At 59.5% G+C, this 18,946-nt stretch overlaps 1 protein-coding gene across 2 annotated transcripts in view; it reads right to left on the bottom strand.

Annotated features, from left to right (window-relative positions):
- SARDH (sarcosine dehydrogenase) overlaps window positions 1-18,946 on the bottom strand; it is a 60,981-nt gene that overhangs the window by 24,713 nt on the left and 17,322 nt on the right. For both annotated transcript variants that reach the window (XM_027614297.2, XM_027614298.2), the window contains exons 10-16: window positions 18,400-18,486; window positions 18,071-18,161; window positions 14,775-14,916; window positions 11,463-11,546; window positions 9,111-9,224; window positions 4,010-4,148; window positions 2,035-2,148 (exon numbers count right to left, since the gene is read on the bottom strand). In XM_027614297.2, coding sequence (XP_027470098.1) covers window positions 2,035-2,148; window positions 4,010-4,148; window positions 9,111-9,224; window positions 11,463-11,546; window positions 14,775-14,916; window positions 18,071-18,161; window positions 18,400-18,486 — 771 coding nt within the window. The remainder of the gene's footprint in view (window positions 1-2,034; window positions 2,149-4,009; window positions 4,149-9,110; window positions 9,225-11,462; window positions 11,547-14,774; window positions 14,917-18,070; window positions 18,162-18,399; window positions 18,487-18,946) is intronic.

The raw sequence follows: 18,946 nt of genomic DNA, 5'->3' as shown, positions 1-18,946 counted from the left end.
TTCCACTGGCAGGCCCAGCGCCGACCCCTCCCTCCCTCACGCCCAGGAGAACTCGGAGGCAGCAAGAGTGTAGGAAAGACACCTCCCGAAGCATCAGCACCGTTCCCTTCCCTCTGCGCCAGAGCCTGCTCTCCCCCAGCCCTGGCAAGGACCAGGGCCAGGAATCCACCGGAATCATCTTGAAAGGCACATCATGGGTACACCCTTGGGCAGTGGCTCAGTTTACAAAGTGCTTTCACTACAGCTCCCCGTGGAGGGCACCAGCGAGGTCCCCATGCCCCAGATGGGGAAACTGAGGCTCGGAGCCGTGGGCCACAGAGTCAGTCAGTGGCGGGGCCTGGCCCAGGATTTCCAGGGACCCTCCGCACCCTCACTGGGGTCCCTCTGCCCTGCACCCCCAGCTCCACTCGCTCTGCAAGGATGGAAGCTATGTCTGTGTCAGGGCCTCCCCTCTCCTCGGGGATGAGGGCCACACAAAGCTCCCACCAGCCTTTCTCCAGCCCTGCTGACCTCTCCACCCAGCTCTTCCCAGCCCCCTTTCAGGCCAGACATCACCTCCTCCAGGAAGCCTTCCTCATCCTGGCTCAGCTACTTCCCACAGCCTCCATAGTGCCACTCTTTTCCATCCCAGCGGTTCTAACAGTCTCCTCCTGGCCCGTCTGCCCATACGGCGGTCTGTCCATACCCTGAGACCCTGGAGGACCCGGCCAGCCCCGTTCATCCCCTGCCTCTGCCTGAGGGTAAAGGCTCCGTGTGAGCGCCGGGAGAAGGAAGGGGCGGACGCACACGTGCTCTCGCTGAGCCCACTGCATTCCTGACTCCTGCACCAGCCGTGGCAGGAGGGAGGGCCCCCCACGCCCTCCCTGCCCCCGAAGCCACCCCGAAGGACTCCGTGGCCAGCGAGGCAAACTTGTCCCACCACCCCTGCTCCCCACCAGAAACACAGACTCCACGCAGGCCAGAACCTTCTCGGTTGGGTTCCTGGCTCCGTCCTTGGTGCCTCAAACAGGCCGCACGCGGTGAGTGCTCAGGAACTAGTATTGAAGTCATGCACCTTCCTGACTCAAGCGCGCCTCCTTCTGGCTCCGCCCCCCTCTCCCAGTGCCCAGGCCAGAGTGCCCCCGCCTGTGCCAGGGACCCTGACCGAGTCCCACGGAGCGTGAGCTGCATTTGTCAGCAGCACAGAGCCAGGCCCGGAGCCAGGGGGCTGCCACAGCTTCTCAGAACGGGCCGATCACTTCCAGCCTACTGACCGTTGCCCTGGATGGCGCAGTCAGCCACACGCACAGTCGACACCTTTCTCCCCTGCAAATCCAGCCTCTCAGTGGTGGCAATGGGGCCCCTTCCTGGAGAAGGAGGGTGCTTCCTGCTCTCTGAGACTCTCAGCCACCTCTCTTCTTCCCTAGCGGAGACTGTTAACAGGACTAGAGTTGAGATGGCTCCTGTGGGAACCAGGGGGTAGGGGCGGGGAGCTGAAGTGGTGGGAAGCAGATCTGGCTCAGTGCAGCAGTCAGTCGGCTGTGCAGACAGGGAGGACGGGTACTGAGTTAACTGTCCCTGGAGGCATGCAAGCAAACCTGAAAGCACTGCAGAGGGCCGCCCAGTAACAGCTTGAGCACTGAACCGCATATCTTCTAAGGACCTGCCCCAGCCTGAGTAGGGGCTCAGCATAGATGAAAGTCGATTCCGCATAGAGGCTAGTGGCAGAAAGGAGCCAACGTCACCCAGTGGGAGGCATGGCCTTCTCCCTGGCTCACTCTGTTCTGGGCAGACGAGCCGAGCACGCCCACAGTGTGGGCTCAGAAGCACCACGGTATGGACAGGTTCAAAGACATAATCACGGAGTACTCAGAGCCCAGCATCACTGCCTGAACGAAGCCGAAGTTCAGCCTGAACCGAGGCCTCTCGTCCCCCCAGCCCTGACCGCTGCGAGCGCACCGGGTGATGGCGGAGCCGCCCGCACCCCCTCCCTGTCCGGCCCGCCAACAGCAGCTACGGGCCACAGCACGGCTCAGCCCGCGGGGCATCGCTTACCTTCAAAGGCAGGGGCCAGGGCAGAGGCCTGGGGGCTGGGGGCCAGGCGGCTGACAGTCAGGTCACTTTCGGTGCCACCCCTGTGGTTCAGCATGCAGGTGTACACCGTCGAGCCTGGGGGCAGGAGGAAGATCCAGAGCACGTGAGCCGCTGAGCACACACGAGTCTGCAGAACCGCGTGACAGCGTGACAGGGTGCTCTCAAAAGGTGTCTCCGCACAGTGATGCCACCACGATCCCGTGGCCCAGAGAGGGATGGGCAGGTCCCCCAGCGCTGCCATCCCCTGAGGAGGAAGGATCAAGAGTGGAGCTTCTTTCTTCTTGAGATGCCTCAAGCTGGCACCCTCCATATTTCCACTCTTTTCCATCCCAGCGGTTCTAACAGTCTCCTCCTGGCCCGTCTGCCCATACGGCGGTCTGTCCATACGCTGAGATCCTGGAGGACCCGGCCAGCCCCGTTCATCCCCTGCCTCTGCCTGAGGGTAAAGGCTCCGTGTGAGCGCCAGGAGAAGGAAGGGGCGGACGCACACGTGCTCTCGCTGAGCCCACTGCTTTCCTGACTCCTGCACCAGCCGTGGCAGGAGGGAGGGCCCCCCACGCCCTCCCTGCCCCCGAAGCCACCCCGAAGGACTCCGTGGCCAGCGAGGCAAACTTGTCCCACCACCCCTGCTCCCCACCAGAAACACAGACTCCACGCAGGCCAGAACCTTCTCGGTTGGGTTCCCTCCCCTCATCCCGCCCTCCCACACACCCACCACCATGCTGGAAAGTTCTTAGGAGGCGGGGATCCTGTCTCACTCACTCTGGCGTGCCTGTGCTGGCTGAGCAGAGGCTCCTGACGTCTGTTGAGTAAATGACCATACAGACGGATGAATGAAGAGGGGGTGAAGGGGAAAGTGGATGGAGGGGTGCTGGGCGGGGTTGGGGGCAGATGGCAGCGTGTGGATCGGCAGGAGGTTTAAGAGGAGGTGAGCAGAGGGTGTGTGGGTGCGTGGGTAAGTGGGCAGCTGGGTTGGTTGGCTGGGGAAATGGTGTAGTGGGCTGAATTGTGTCCCCCCAAATGATAGGTTGACGTCCCAACCCCACGAACGTGACCTTATTTGGAAATAGGGCTTTGCAGATGTAATCACGTTAAGATGGTCATTATGGTGGGCCCTAACCCAGTATGACTGGTGTCCGTAGAAGAAGAAGATGAGGCAGGGAGAAAGAAGCCTGTGTGACATCAGGGTGAAGACTACAGGGATGGAGCCACAGCCAAGGAACCCTGAGGACTGTCGGCCCCACCAGGAGCTGGAGAGGCTGCTGAGTGTCCTACCCGTGGTCTCAAGAGAGAGCACAGCCCTGCCGCCTCCTTGCTTATGAACTTCTAGCCTCTGGAATTGTAAGACAATACGTTTCGATCGTTTAAAGCCACCCAGTTTGTGGTGCTTTGTTACAGCAGCCCCAGGGCACTGATACAGATGGGGACGGGTGGGTTATTTTAGGTGGATGGACAGGTGGGTGGAGGGTAGAGGAGATCAATATCCCAAACATTACACGGGACACACCTATACAAAACATTGTTCCTTCTTCACTTGAGACTCAAATTTATCTGAGCGTCCTGTATTTTCGTTTAATTCTGGAAACCCTGTTTGGGGAGAGCATTCCTATGGGGGTAACTATATGGGCTCCACAGTCTCAGGAGACATTTCCCGAAGGCCTGCTGCCGTGTATCCTTTCTGGAACAACGTAAAGGAGAAGGAGGGAGGGAGGAGGGATGGAGGAAGGTGCTGGGGTCCTAAGGGCTGGGACTTGGCAATGAGGGCAGAAAGGTCTAGATGCAGGGGCATGGGGGCCAGCCTCAGGGGCAGAGCCACGAGCTAGAGGAGCCCAGAGTGGACGGAGTCAGCTTGCCAGGGTGGGTACCCAGGGCTGTGCCCATGGAGTTCTTCCTGGCACTGGAGTGGAAAAGGAGCATGGTCCTCTGGAGGTCATACCAGGGGGTCGGCTGACATCAGCAGAGAAGAGCCAGTCGGCAGCCTTCCTCGCATCCAAGCCCACCAGGTAGAACTTGCCGAAGTAGGACATGTTGAACACAGCAGCGGCCCCTCTGCAGGCCAGACACTCCTTCTTGATCTGAAAAGTTCCAGGGAGGAGGGATGCCATGAGGGCTCTGAGATGTGCCTCCTCTGGAGCATGGGGTGCTGGGCTCTTTGCCGCACACCTGCTCTGAGGCCCCCTTCCCCCTCCCAGCTGGAGCACACCGTGCGCATTCTTCTCAAGCATAGGGAACGCTCTCCAGGGCAGCTCACACACCATACAAAAGGCAGTACATTCAAAAGGATTAAGAACACACACAGCATGTTCTTGGACCATAATGGAATTTCATTGGGAGTCAATCATAGGAGGAAAATTAGAGAGTTCACATGTAAGTGACATTAACCCGCACACTCCTGAATAACCAAAGGATCAAAGCAAACATTCACAGGGGAATTGGAAAATTCTTGGAGAAGGATGTCCGTGGAAATGTGGTACATGGAAATGGAGGGAACGAAGTCAGGGCCGTGCTCCCAGTGACCTCACACCTGCAAATGCCTCCATGGAGAAGAAGTTCTCAGATTGATGCCTCAGCTTCCCCCTTGGAGAAAACTGGAAAAAGAGTGAATTAAAGCCAGAACAAGCAGAGGGAAAGACATGATAGGGGACTGGAATGGAGATAAATGAAATAGGGACTAGAAAAGTTGAGAGAGCCAGCAAAGGAAAGTTGGTTCTTTGAAAGGATCCACAAAATCGACAGACCTTCAGTTAGACTCACAAAGAAAACGAGAGAGAGGACTCAAAAGTTCTAAATCGGGACCGAAAGAGGGAACACCACCCACCCTACAGAAGTAAAAGGATTCTAAGGGGATACCACACGTACCCATCCGACAACACGCGAGACAGGAAATGGACAAGCTCCTAGAAAGACACAAGTAACTAAAGCTAAAGAAGAAATAGAAAATCTGAATAGATCCATAACAAAAAGAGATTGGGTTGGTAATTTAAAACTCCCTATAAAGAAAATCCCTGACCCAGAAGGCTTCGCTGGTGAATTCTATCAAACATTAGAAGAAGAATTAACACCAAGTCTTTGCAAAACTCAAAAGACTAGAAGAGTAGGAAATACTTGTTCCATGAGGCCAGCATCACCCTACTGCCAAAATCAGACAAAGACCACCAAAGACTCGCAAGAAAAGGAGGCCACTATCCCTCATGAAAATACATACAAATGCCCTCAGCAAAATACTAGCGAACCAAATCCAACAACACGTAAAAAGGAATACACACCATGATCAAGAGGGATTTCTCCTGGGAATGGGAGGTTGGTTGGGCATCCCCGGATCAACTGATGGAATGCACCATACTAATAGAACCCAAAACAGAAACTATGTGATCATCCCTATAAATGCCGAGAAAGTATCTGATAGAATCCAACACCTTTCATCATAAACATATTCAATAAACTAGGAATAGGAAGGAACTTCCTAGACCGGATTAAAAGCATGTGCAAAAATTCCACAGCTGACGTTTTACTATAGCAGGGAAAGACTGAAAATGTTCCTCCTAAGATCAGAAACAAGACAGTTGTTTGCTCTGCTACTCAGCAGCGTACTGGAGGTTCTAACCAGGGCAGCGATTAGGCAAGAAAAAGTAATAAACAGCATAAAGCTTGGAAAAGACGAATAAAATGACCTCTATTTGCAGATGACATGATCCTGCATATAGAAAATCCTAGGAACCCACTAAAAAACTATTACAACTGACAAAATAGTTCAACAAGACAGCAGGATACAAGGTCAATGTACAACAGACAAATAAAAACTATTGTTTTGTTTTTCATTTCACTGACGGCGGACAATCAAAAATGAAATTAAGAAAATGATTCCACTTAACACCATCAAAAAGAATGTATAGATACTCAAGAATAAATTTAACAAAAGAAGTGCAAAACTTGTACTCTAAACACTTGGCAAATATTTTTTGAAAGAAACAGCAGAAGACCTAAATGAATGGAAAGACATCCCATGTTTACATAATGAAGACTTGACTAGTGCTAAGATGGCAATGCTCTCCAAATTGATCCAGATTCCACACAATCCCCATTAAAACTGCAGCTGGCTTCTTGGCAGAAATTGACAAACCGAGCCTAAAATGCATACAGAAATGCAAGGGACGCAGAACACTTAAAACAATTTTGAGAAAAAAGAACAAAGCTGGGAAACTCACACTTCCCAACTTAACGATTCACTACAAAACTACTGCAATCAAGACAGGGGGCACTAACACAGAATATACATATAGATCACTGGAATCTGGTTGACAGTCCAGAAATAAGCCCTCATGTTTATGGTCCACTGATTCCCCACAAGAATGCCAAGGCCAGGGCAAGGTGGGGGGAAGCAACAATCTTCAAAACATGGTACTGACAAAGCTGGACGGCCACATGCAAGGAAGGAAGTTGGAGCCCTTCCTCACACCATATACAAACCTTAGTACACCAACACTGCTAGTATCTACCCATGAGAAATGAAAACCTAGGTGCACACAGACCCCAGTCCACACACGATCGTAGCGACACTATTTACAGCAGCTGAAATGTGGACACAGCTCGAGTGTCCATCCACAGATGACCGGACACACTGCAGTATATCCGTGTAATGGAATACTCTCAGAATATGGAGTCGTGACACACAGGTACGCCCTAGAACGTGGATGGACCTTGAAAATACTGTGCTGGGTGAAAGAAGCCAGTCACGAAAGACAGCGCACTGTTATGAGTCCCCTGCTCTGAAATGTCCCAGCGAGGTGAATCTGTAGGGACAGAAGTAGCTTAGTGGCCGCCCGTGGGTGGGGACACGGTGGGGAGAGAGTAGGGGGCAGGGGGTGATGGCTAGTGGGCCGGGATTTCTTCTGCAGGTAGACAAGAGTGTTCTAGCATCCGATGGTGGGGACCGTGCTCTGCCCAGGAGTCCACTAACAAACATGGAATTGTACACTTGAAAGGGATGGGCTGTATGGTATGTGAATTCTATCTCAATAAAGCTGTTCTGTTTTTTTAAAAAGAGAGCCCAACAGCCCTGCTGGTGGTCTACAGATGCCCCAGCCAGGTCCCCCAAGCCCCGTGCTACCCGTGTGTTTTTCTCCTTGGTGTTCCATCACCTCACTCCTGCTTCTTTGCTCTGAACCCATCACCCAGCTGCCAAGCAGAGGTGCCAACTTTATTGTTATGACCGAAGAGAAAACCAGAGCAGCAAAGCTATCCCCACCAAGCACTCACTGTGGGTCAGGGACCTGTGTCACCTCCTCCCACCCTGCGGTCCGTCCACCATCCCTGACAAGGAAACTGCCGCGAGCCACCTCAGCGCGTGCTAAGTGCCCTCCAAGATCTGGGGAGGGGACAAAGTTGGCGGCAGGGGGACGGGGGCTCCCCAGTGGGAAGACCACAGACGTGCCCGGGGCCAGGTCTGTCTAGCGTTGTGCGTCTCGCCCAGCTCCACATCCAGCGGCGCCGCGTGGGTGTATCGGAGTGAGTGGAGAGTGTATTTACACCAGGGAAACCGGCCAAGGCCCCGATCGGGCTTCCCCGGGAGGGCTGGCACCCTACCCGGGCTGCACCACTCCCGAGCCCCCGATGCCGCGCCTCCACCCCTCTGCAGACACCACTCCCCTCTGTGGAGCTCCTGCGACCCGTCAGGCGCTGCGGGACCCTCGCTGACGCTGCTGGGGCTGCAGAGCAAAACCCAAAACAGTCTCCAGGCTGACTCTCGTCTCCCCGGGCTGGGGAGGTTGCCAACGCCGAGAACAAGTGCGTGTTTCATGCTTCGGGACTGTTCAGACGTGTTTGTGGAGGCTGGATGAAGCCACCAAGCCAAGTTGGCATCCCCTCTGAGCTCCCACGTCCCCGAGGGCCAGACATCCTGCCGGCCCTCGGCGGTGCGGGTGCTGAAGTGCCAGACGGAGCCCCCTTCACGCCCCAAGAGGCAGCGCCAGGGACTCCAGGAGCTTCCGGACGCATGCGCCTTCTGCTTCCATTTCCCAAGCCCCTTCTCCGGTGCCTTCACCAGGAGAGCAAGCTTGGGGGAGATCACGGGACCACCTGCAGCATTTGTGAGGCCCAGTGCAAAATGGAACCGCGGACCCTGGTTCCAAAAGTATGAAGAGTTTCAAGGTGGCGACAGCAGTGTTAATCCCAGCGCAGGCGACTTCAGAGGCCACACACCCAGGAAGCTGGCTGGCTGCCTTCCTCCTCGTGACTGCTTCCCAGGCCGCCCTGGGCCGGGCACCCACAGGTGGAGGCCTTAACTTCACGCCCACATCAGGGGGCGGCCAAGGCCGCATTCCCTCTCCTGGGGCAGCCACGAGGACACAGGCTGGGCCATGTTCTCCTGGGTGATCCCTTTACCAAATGGCTGGGCCGCCCCGCGTGGAAGCTGGTGTTGTTTCCTGTAGATACTGCCCATGAGAACATCTCTGCGTGGTGCAGACTGCAGTGGGTGGCCAGGCCCCACTGTCACCCCCACCCTGGCAGGAGTTGGGAGCCAGGCACTCGGGCCGGGGCAATGAGTGGCTGGGGTTGCCGTCTGACCAGCCTCACCTGCCCACTTCCGGAGCCAGAGCGGCCACAAGCAAACCCCAGACCACAGACCCTCCTCTGCTTATGCCCTGGAGGGGCCAGTCTGGGATCTCTGTGTCCCGGATCTGCTCTGCGAGAGCCACAGGTAAAAAGCCCACCACACTGGGCCTGGAGGAAGGAGCTAGTCACTCACAGGGTCTCACACAAGCTCGCCTCAGAACAGCTCCAGGGCAGGAGGGATGGAGGCTCAGAGAGGGGCAGCGCCTGGCCTGGAGCCACAGAGCCAGCCCCAGCCCACCTGGCCACAGGGAGCAGTAATACTGCCCTCAGGCCTAACCGCTGGCCAAGCCCTGGTACAGAGGAGGGCGGGAAAACATCACAGATTCCTCCTCAAAATGGAGTCAGTCCAGCACGGGGGTGGACAGGATGGAGCCCGAAGAGCCTCTGGCTCCACCAGGGATGGGGGAAGGGGACTCGGCACTGACCACGTCGTGGTGCGGTGGGAAGTCGAACGTGTACTCGTCCCCAAGCAGGCGGCCGTAGGCATGGTCTCCGTGTGCCTGGTTTCCGTAGGCCCCATAGTAGTCGTACTGCAGAACCTGGGAGAAGACACGCTTGTCACGGTCCTCCCGCTCCCCCCTCCCCTCGGTCCCTCTGTCCCTCCCCACATGCACCCGTGCACGCACGCACACACACACGTGCGGCTTGGCGGGCACGGAGCTGGGCCCGCAGAGGCAGAGATGGAGCAGACGATCTGGTCCAGCCTCACCGAGCTGCCCTCTGGAGGGGTGTGTTGTGCCTGCAGGGGCAGCGGAGGGACGGGGCTCAGGCCGTCCATAACCCCTTGCACAGATGACACCGTAATGGCCGTGGTGGCGGTGCGTCTGAGAGCCGGTGCCAGGAGAGAGTCTGGCCTGTGCTGGTTGGGGCCCAGGAGGACGGAGAAGTTGGGTGGACTCAGAGAAGGGAGAGACGGGGCCGATGGGGAGGCAAGCTGGGGGGGGGGGGGGGCGTCACCAGGGACATCAGGGTCACCATCAGGGCTTTTGAGGCAAGGCTAAGGCAGCAGGATAAGACCCCGGCACCAGCCCACTGAGGACCAGGGTGACGGGGCTGGGGGCCCAATGCCATTGCCATGGCAATCAGGACCACGCCCTGCTCGAGGGCCTCAAGCTTCTAGGGAGGGAGATCCTTTCTACAGATGGGAAACTGAGGTAGAGAGGTTAAAGCTTGCCCTAGGTCACAGGCAAGGACCTGACAGGCCTGGCATGGACCTGGTGGCGGGTGGGCCCCAGAGGCCGGTTCCTCCACTGCCATTTGCCTTGGCCCGTCCTGCACCTGTCAGCGGCGCGGAGAGGCCCACAAGCCAAGAGGCCCTTCCCCACCTCTGCTGCTTCTGAGGGAGCCAGTCAACTGTCACCTTGCAGCCCGGCCAGCCCTGCCCAGCCTCCTTCCCAGGCAAGAGCCGAGGGTGAGGTTCTGACTGCGCTGGGCCACTCTGCTGCCCCGAGCCCCACTCAAGCCCTGGCATCTGGGAGGGGCCTCTGCAGATAGTCTTCCCCCTGCCCTGCAGGCGCGGCTCCCACTGGCCCCTGAGACCCCAGAAGGGACATTCCAGCTCGCTGCAGCCTGGCCGGGCATCTGGGATTTGGGGGACGTCTTGTCACCCCGTGCCCTAGACACCCAGGATGGCTCCCAGGGGAGGGGGTGCAGAGCCTGCGCATTTCCAGCTCAAGGGAATGTTCCCGATCTCTGCTCCAGTGTCTTCCGCTCTCCGTGGGTTCCAGGGGACAGGGGCTTCCGGGGACAAGCCAGCTGTGATGCAGCGGGCTCTGCTCAAGGCCCATCCTATCCCCTGGTGGCCCCAGCCTCTCAGCCTCCGAGGCACAGGCTGCTGCCCCTAGTGTCTTAGAGAGCCTGCCTCCTCCACCCTCATGAGTTCGTCTGTACTTGCACTGAGTAGGACCTCAAGGGGAGCTCCGCGCTCCTGGGTGGAGAGCAAGGGTCTCCATAGGCCGATTGGGGAAGGGGCCAGGACCAAGGAGCCTGAGGACACGGACCTCTGGGCATTAGTGAGCTCTGACTTCTGCCTCGCTTGCCCCAGGATGCCCTAGGACTGGCCTTGGGCCGAGGGTTGCTATGGAGATGGGAGGTGGATGCGCAGGAAGGGGACTGGTAAAACACAGCAGCGGAGAGGGATTTCAGTTCGCACAAATCTGGATCCAATACTATCCCCCCGACTGGGCTGAAAGCATCACAGTGCCTGCTCCAGCAGACCCCAGCCCCCGAGTTTCACAAGCAGGATGGTTTGGGTTCTTTTCTGACAACCCCGGGCCCATGGGAGGCACGGGGGGGGGGGGGGTGGTTGGGGAGCCCCCAGGAGGGCACCCAGAGGCCAGGAGGCTGTGAAATCCCAACTTACAAACTAACATGGAATGCCTAATTTGGTGCTAAATCCGCCTACTAACATAAAATAACAGTTGCAGTTGCCAAAAATATACGAACAAAATTATGAGAAGATGCACTAATTTCTCCTACACACGGGCGGGGTGGGGGGGGGGGTGTCTTGTGCGCGGCCTCCGCACTGTGGAACACCAGCTTTCCCAGGGACCCAGGGGCTTCTCCGAGCCCTGGAAGGCCTGGCTGCTGAGGCGGTGATTGACAGCCCCGGGGACATCTGCAGGGGAGGGGTTCCGTGCTCACGGGCAGATCTGCAGGGGGCTCAGCCTTCCTGCACACAAGATGATTCACCGTCCCACAGGCCCCACCTTGGGCAGCAGGGGCGGGTGGGGTGGGGGACGGGCACGGAGGGGGGCCAGGCCCGGGTGCCTACTCACCGGAGCTGTGCCTTGGGGAGTAAACCATCCGGGCCGCTCCCAGCCCTGTCGCTCCTGGAACACACAGCCTTGTGCAAGTAGCTCCTGGGTGGGGGGGGGAACAAGCACCCTTCAGGCCGGGCCAGACTACCCCCATGCAGGGCAATGAGTGACCCCCCCCCCAGGGAGCAGAGGGCAAAGAGGTCCTCGTGCTGAGAGCCAGGACCCCCTGCCTGCCCCAGAGCCCCGCCCCCAGCTCCCCCTGCCCCATTCCAAGAGTCCCCAACCTACTGAGATACCTTCTGCTAGGGACAGAATTGCAGACCCCAAATGCCTATGTTGAAGCCCTAACCCCCAGTGGGACCGCATTTGGAGATGGGGCCCGTGAAGAGGGGGTTAGGGTGGAGTGAGGTCACGGGGTGGGGCCCTGATCCCAGGAGGGCTTGCAGACACAGGACGGCAGCCCTCCAGCAGTTAGGCAGAGGGCCCTCACCTGGAGCCGGGCAGCGGGCACCTGGCTCTGGGCCTCCCAGTCTCCAGAGCTGGGAGAAAGGAGTTTCTACAGTCTCAGCCTCCCCGCCCCCGCCCCCCCCCCCCCCACCGTGCTGCGTTGTCTGCTGCTGGGACAGACCAGGAATCTCCTTCCGAGGTCCCCCTCGTTCCCCAAGAGAAGCGACAATAGGGACACAGTGGGTCTCTGCACACCCATATTCACAGCAGCTGGCAGGTGGAAACCACCCAAGTGTCCACCGGCTGACGATGGGTCAGGTAACCAAGTGTGGCGAACCCGCATGGTGGAGCAGGGTCCGGCTGTCAAGAGCAATGGAGTTCTGACACGGGATGCACCACCGGCCAGCCTCAAACACAACAGGCTGAGGGAAGGAAGGTCACGTGTTGCATGGCTCCACTCACATGAAATGTCCAGAACAGGCAAATCCACAGAGACAGAAAAACCCATGGGTGGTTTTTCTAGGCAGGGCGGGCGTTGGGGAGAATGGGGAAGCCCTGCATCATGGGTGCAGGGTCTCCTTTAGGTGGTGGTGATGGTCACACAGCATCCTGAATGTCCTTAAATCTCCCTGAATTGTGTGCTTTAACATGGTTAAAATGGCAAATTTTATGTTATGTGTACTTTGCCACAAGACAAAAATGTAACAGACTATATTGGTTTCCTGGGCCCAATTCACACGTGCCCGTGTGCGGGGACCGCCCCCGCAACACCAAGCAATTCTCAGACACCAGGACTGTGTCCAAGAATCCGGCTCCATTCTGACACTGTCTACCCCGGGACGTTATCAGAGTCCCTGGGTTGGGGGCCTGGTCCCACGGGGCCGCCCCCACCCCCCCACTCCGGGCTGTTACTGGCACTCCTGACCGAACAGCTGTGGGTCAGGACCCCTCCTCGGGCCGGCCTGATTTGCTAGAGCAGCTCACAAGACTTCGAGAGTGGTTTTTACGCGCTGGATCGCCGGGGGTTTGCAGCAGGTTAGAGCTCAGGGACAGCCAGATGCAAGAGGGGCGTCGGGCCAGGTGTGGCGAAGGGCAGGGGCCTTCCGGGCCCCTCCGAGTGCCACTCTGCCCAAATCTCCACGCACTCCCCAGCCTGGAAGCTCTCTGCACCTCTCCTTTGGGGTTTTTAGGAAGGCTTCAGTACATAGGCACGACTGATTGAATCAGCCTGCAGCCCCTCTCCCTCCCCAGAGGCCAGGGGTGGGACTGAAAGTTCCTGTCCCCTAATCATGCAGCATCCAGCTGGGTTCGCTGGCATGCAACCTCCATCCTTAGGTTGGGCCCAAAGTCATGCCATTAACATAACAAAAGGCACCTTTATGGCTCTCATCACTGAGGAAGTTCCAAGGGTTCAGGACTTCATGCCGGACACAGAACTGGACAAAGACTATACCTCTTTCTTATTCTAAGTCACAATATCACATGGACGCAATAAAGTCCCAGAGTGGCAGATTTCTTTGAAAATAAATTTGGTTTGGGGAAAAAAAGAATCTCCACTCTCACGTTTGGAAGGGCCCCGTGTCCATGGGCAAGCCCGAGGCTGTGGACAGGCTGCCCCTGTTGCCTCCCGTGGACCACCCAGACCCTGAGCAGGCAGAGAAGGGGCGAAGGTCACACTGCCAAATGGTGACGCCCCAGAAATGTCCTCCTTGGACATCCAAGGGGGCAGCAACTGAGGACACAAAAGATCACCCCGCAGTGAGTGATGGAGGCGAGTGGACCTGGGGAGAAGCCACCTTCCTTAGGAGGGAAAATAGCGGGGCGTAGGCTCCTCTAAACAATCCATGGTCGGGAGGCATCAGTGAGCAGGGCTGATGATGTGGGAAAGTGGAAGCGTGGGTGAATTCAGATTTCTCTCTGGGCAGGGGGTGCTCCCGCACCTGCCGTGTGCCCTTTGGGTAAAGCTGTGCACTTCTGAGTGGTCCTTCTGAGCCCTTCTCCTTCCACGGCCAGCCAAGCAAGCCCCGTGTTTGCCGGGGAGGCCGCGGAGCCGTCAGGATCCGTGCAGGGTGAATAAAGACCCCAGCAGGTTGGGGAGAGCAGGAGGCCTTGTGGGGCCCGAGACCCTCGCTGGCCCCCTAAGCTGAGCTAAGAGGCAGGGCAGCCTGGGACCCACTGACATCTTTGGGCCTCTCCCCAGGAGGTGCAGGGGACACTGGGTCCCTCTGGGGTCCAGGCACTGGAGTCCCAGATGAAGGAGGTTCCTTTATTCAGCTTCGATGCGGCCTGCTCCATGAGCCTGCCCTCCTGCCTCCCCCTTCATCCACCCATTCAACAAACGTTCCCTGAACACGTATTAAGAGTCAGGCTCTGGGCTCAGTGCTCAGGAACCAGAGACACGAGAGCACAGCATCTGTGCCCAGGGCCCTAGAGAAGCAAAGCAAGCACGGGCTGGGGGCACAGCGCAGGTGCCCGGGTTGTGGGGGGCCTGCGAGAGTGCTCAGGGCCAGGCCCCGGGAAGGGCATCTGACAGTGGGTTTCATCGTACAGGTAGAAGCTGGCCAGGGAGGAAAGGCAGCCGAAGCAGGCTCCCCCAGCAGGAGCACGTCTCCTCGGCATGCTGCTCTGTGGCTATGCCCTCCTATGATGTGCGACCTGCTGCTGCGCACCCGCTGATGTTCACCCCTGCTGACGCACCTGCCACTCAGGAGCCCTGCCACCGGCAGTCAGGGAGGATTCTGAGCACGTTCTATTAGGAAGACCCTGGGTATGACTGAGCCCCCTCATCGCCTTGCCTGCCCAGGAGTGCGGTGCTGCACGCCCTTCTGTCACCCCAGTACCCTGGGCGTCCTGAGGGTCACCGCGCTCGTCAGGGTGTGGTACCTCATGCAGGGGGTCGGTCCTCATGTTGCGCCCTGCCAGGGGCTCGTCGTGGGGGAAGACAACCGAGTAGTTCTTGGCATAGGACTCGTGGCTGCGCTCACGAATCCAGTGGCGGTGGTCCGTGAGCAAGGGATGGAAGCGCCTGTTGCAGATGGAGGGGCCAGTCACTGCCTTGGGGGCCTGTTAAGGGAGGGCTGGCCAAGGACCCAGGGCAAAACTGGACCCTCATCCCTCCACCAGGGTCCTCCCTGAGGCGTGGGCTCAGGAGGGGGTCCTGTTCTACTCTCGCACCAGGGGGCCTTGGGCAGCTCAGCCTCCTCACTGCGACCCCCGCCCACCACACGCGCCCTCCCCGCCAGCCTTCCTGTGTGCACAGCGGCCGCAGGCTCCCAGCAGCTTGTCCATCTGGTCTCCGCGGACAGTCACGGCCGCCCGAGCCGACGGCATGGCTGCCGGCCCCCCTGTGTCGGGCCCCCAGCCCCTCCCACACACAAACCCACTCTCAGAGCCCCAGCTTGGAGCAGCCGCCCCAGCTGTCCCCTTCCTCACTGTGCACCTGCTGGCGCCTCACGCCTCCTCCAGGCCCACCTCCTCACCAGCTATGTCCTCATCTCTGTTTCATCCTCGGTGATTCCTGTCCGAGCCTCATCGGGGCTAACTGACTCTTACTTTGCACGTAGTTCTAGCAAGCACGACGGCCCGACTGGGGCAGGCTTGGAGCTACAGGAGTGAGCTTATTACTGCAGGTATCATCACTAGTAATACCGAGGCTCTCCGGAGCTCCTTTCCAGTGCAGGCCCGGGCCTGAGCACCCCTCGCTGTTCACCCCCTGCCACCCCTGGTTTGACTTGTTTCCCACGAGAGGAAACCCAGCCTGCCCTTTGCTGGGCCGCACGGAGCCAGGAGCTTCTGGGACATGCTGCAAGAGAAGAAGCCATGGAGCTGGGCCAAGGGGGTCTGGGGAGGGTTCCTGGAGAAGCAGTGGGCTGGGGTGTGGAGGTCGGAAATGCGCAGCAAGCTTTGGGGGGCCGAGGTGGGGAGGAAGGAGGCCAGGAGGTCTGTCCTCGGCTGATGGCCCCTCCGGTCAGACTCCCCACCCCCCCGCCCCCCAGTCACTAGGAGCTGACGTGATTCTCCTGGGGTATGGGAGATGGGACCTTCCTGGCGGCTTTGAGAGTGTGAGTCCTGGTGGGGACCAGGGCCGGGCGGCTGGGGAGTGGGGGAGGGCTGTATTTCCTTCCCCAGGCCCCCCGGGGCAGAAGAGGAAGCTGGGCCCAGGGCAGGCCCGGGTGATCCCGACACTGACAGACACGGCCCCTCCAGCAGGTGCCCCACCGGCCAGCACCGCCACCGCCTCTGCTCAGATCTGTGCCCGTGTGCACGTGGCGGGCCCGTGGGCTCAGGTTCAGCCAGAGCATGGCCGGGGGTCAGCAGGGGGACGGGCCCCTGCCCGTGGCCAGGCCGACCCAGCTGCAGCGCTCCACCCACGAGCAGGCAGGCAGGGGGCCTGCGGCCAGGGCCAAAGCCAGGGCTAGGGTGGAGCCACCCTCCTCTCACTCAAAGAAGGAATGACTCCTCCTCCGCACTTACTCGGACCCCGAGGACTTGCACTAACAATCACAGCCTGCACGCCAGGCCCTGCCCAGGCTAGGCACTGGGCGAAGCATGTACGAGCTTCAGACGCACTCCCCTGAGAGGTGGTGGCTCGCTGCTCCCATTTCACAGATGGGAATACCATCTGCCGGAGCCACGAGGGTGGGTGGGCTAGTTCACTGCCCCCGCCTCTACCCACCAGGCCCCAGCTCTTAGGGGCTCCCTCCCCGTACCCTCTGCCTCCTGACCTGTGACCCCCAGCCCACAGAGCCATAAACCAGCCCACAAGACGCTCCTGCCAGGGAAGGCAGCCGACAGAGGGAGGCCCAGACCGCTTCCCAACTGGGTTGGGGCCTCCGCCAGCCCAGACCTAAGCTGCCTGCTGAATCCAGGACTGTGCGTTCCCTCCCTGCAGGGTCTCCCTCAGCCCAGGAGGGGTGTAGGCAGGCCAGCCTCGTCCTGCAGCCGTGGACACTGTGGCACCGGGAAGCTGCCCCCTGAGGCCCAGGGTGAGCCCTGGGGCGGGGGGGGGGGGGTGGGTCTGTTCCAGGGCTGAAGCCCTCGCCCACCAGGGAGGCCAGAAGGTCTGTCCCTGCTCGCTCCGGCTCACGCCCTGAGTGACTGCAGACAGGCGGCTTCCCCCACCGGCGCCTCCTCTCACTGTCTGTAGCAGGAGGGGCTTGGACTGGCCCATCCCCGAGGCCCCTTGCAGCTATCATTTCTGGAACATTCCTCTCTCGGGAGCGCGTGGGCGCAGCCCCAGACGGGCTCTGAGGCAGCCACAGAGGAGACTGTTGTGCCAGGCGCCATGGAGGGGGTGGCAGTCGGGGAATCTCAGTGTCTTGTCTGTCTGTCTGCCTGCCTCTGTGGGGGCCAGACATCCCCCCCTCAGTGGGTGTAATGTCCTCATCAGGCCAGGAAGGGGCAAGGTTAGCAGAGGAGGGGGGCACAAGCTGAACCAGTCCCTACTGGGCCGCTGGGGTCCCCACAGGGAGGCTGTCTGCCGGGAGCAGTAACAGGGGAGCGGGCCGGACACCCACAGGGGCGCCCCTCCAAGCTGTTGCCTGCAGACCCCAGCCCCGCCGGCAGAGGGCGGTGGAGACCAGGACACCCCCCCCACCCCAGCTCTGACGTCAGCTCCCCTCCACCTCGGCTCAGGTCTGTGTGCGCTTCTTGCAGACGGGCTCCAGAGCATTTTACCACCCAGACACATTTGCTGCTCCCAACATTGGCAGCACACAGCGTCACGACCCAGGGGTCACAGTGAGGAAATGGCTCGGCATTGGGTCCGACTCATCCCGGTCACCCCGGAAGTGAATGATGGCATCATCGCTCAGGGCTGCCTGACGCCCAGCCTCCACCCCCGTACTAACAATAACCAACTCGGCCTCACTCCCTGGGCAACGTGTGCGGTCCCTCCTGCTCCCCAGGCTGCAGGCTCCCCCTCTGCAAACTGGGATGATGTGATCCCGCTGCTGATCCTGGAGCTATCCAGAGGGTCGAGTGGGACGCGGTGGCACAAGAAACCCTGGAAGCTGTCAAGGGCCGTGGATCTGCCAAACCCAGGCCCCTGCAGCACCGCCCCTGCCGGCACCTCTTCCAAGAAGCCCTCTGGATTCCAGGGAAGGCCTCCTTTCCAAACAGCCCTTGCCGCGTCCCCCATGCCACCGAATCCCCGGGCACAGGACCCCGCGCACACTCACCTGATGTCATAGCTGTACATGTCTTTCTCTGGGCGCCCTTGGACGATCCAGCGGGCCAGCTCCTGCCCACAGCCGCCACCCAGCATCATCCCTGGCAAGAGTGGAGCAGAGGTCTGCCGTCTGCCCCAGAGCCCCCACCCCGTGTCCACAGCCGGCGTCACCCCCCAAGCCCTGGATCTCACACCTGGGGTTCTGCGTGCCTGCTAACAGGACCCCACCCCTCCCTGCAGGCCTCCTCTGCTCCGCCCCCCAGCAGGAGCCACCCCCACTCTGCCTGGGGGAGCTCTGGGGGGGGGCGGAGGTGCAAGGTGGCGGCCCCTCGCACTCACCTGCACTGTTGAAACCACAGCCCAGGTAGAATCCTCGGAGTTCAGGCGCCTCCCCCATCAGGGGCTTGTGGTCAGGCGTGAAGGACTCTGGAAGGAAGGGGGGCCTGAAGCTCCCTCCAGGCCACATGCACCCAGGGCAGTGTCTCCCGAGAGTGCAGTGATTGGAGCAGGGTCTGCAGGTGCCTCCTTCATCCAGACCTTCCCCATCCTCACGACTCAGCTCAATGCCACATCTCCCAGGGAGCCTCCCTAACTGCCCCCACCACACTTCTCAGCTCCTCAGCATTTACGGCCAGAAACACCCAGCTGGGAGCGGGTTCTGCTTTGCAGGGTCCAGGTTTGCCTCACGACTATCGCCATTCTCCTGCTGGTGAGGGGCCTTTCCCCACGCCCCCATCACAGTGAGAAGCTCTCCCTCACTGCGCCACCTTCCTGCTGTGTCCCTGCGGGTCAGCCTTGCCCACTGGACCAGGAGAACCGTGAGGGCAAGGACTGGGCTTCGCTCACCACCGTGTCTCAAGGCCTAGCACAGGGCCCAGCACACAAT

This window comes from Zalophus californianus, chromosome 13 (assembly GCF_009762305.2).
Source record: "Zalophus californianus isolate mZalCal1 chromosome 13, mZalCal1.pri.v2, whole genome shotgun sequence".
NCBI classification, from domain to species: domain Eukaryota; kingdom Metazoa; phylum Chordata; class Mammalia; order Carnivora; family Otariidae; genus Zalophus; species Zalophus californianus.
The sequence above is the reverse complement of the archived record's forward strand: the minus strand, read 5'-3'. Positions and strand labels throughout refer to the sequence as shown.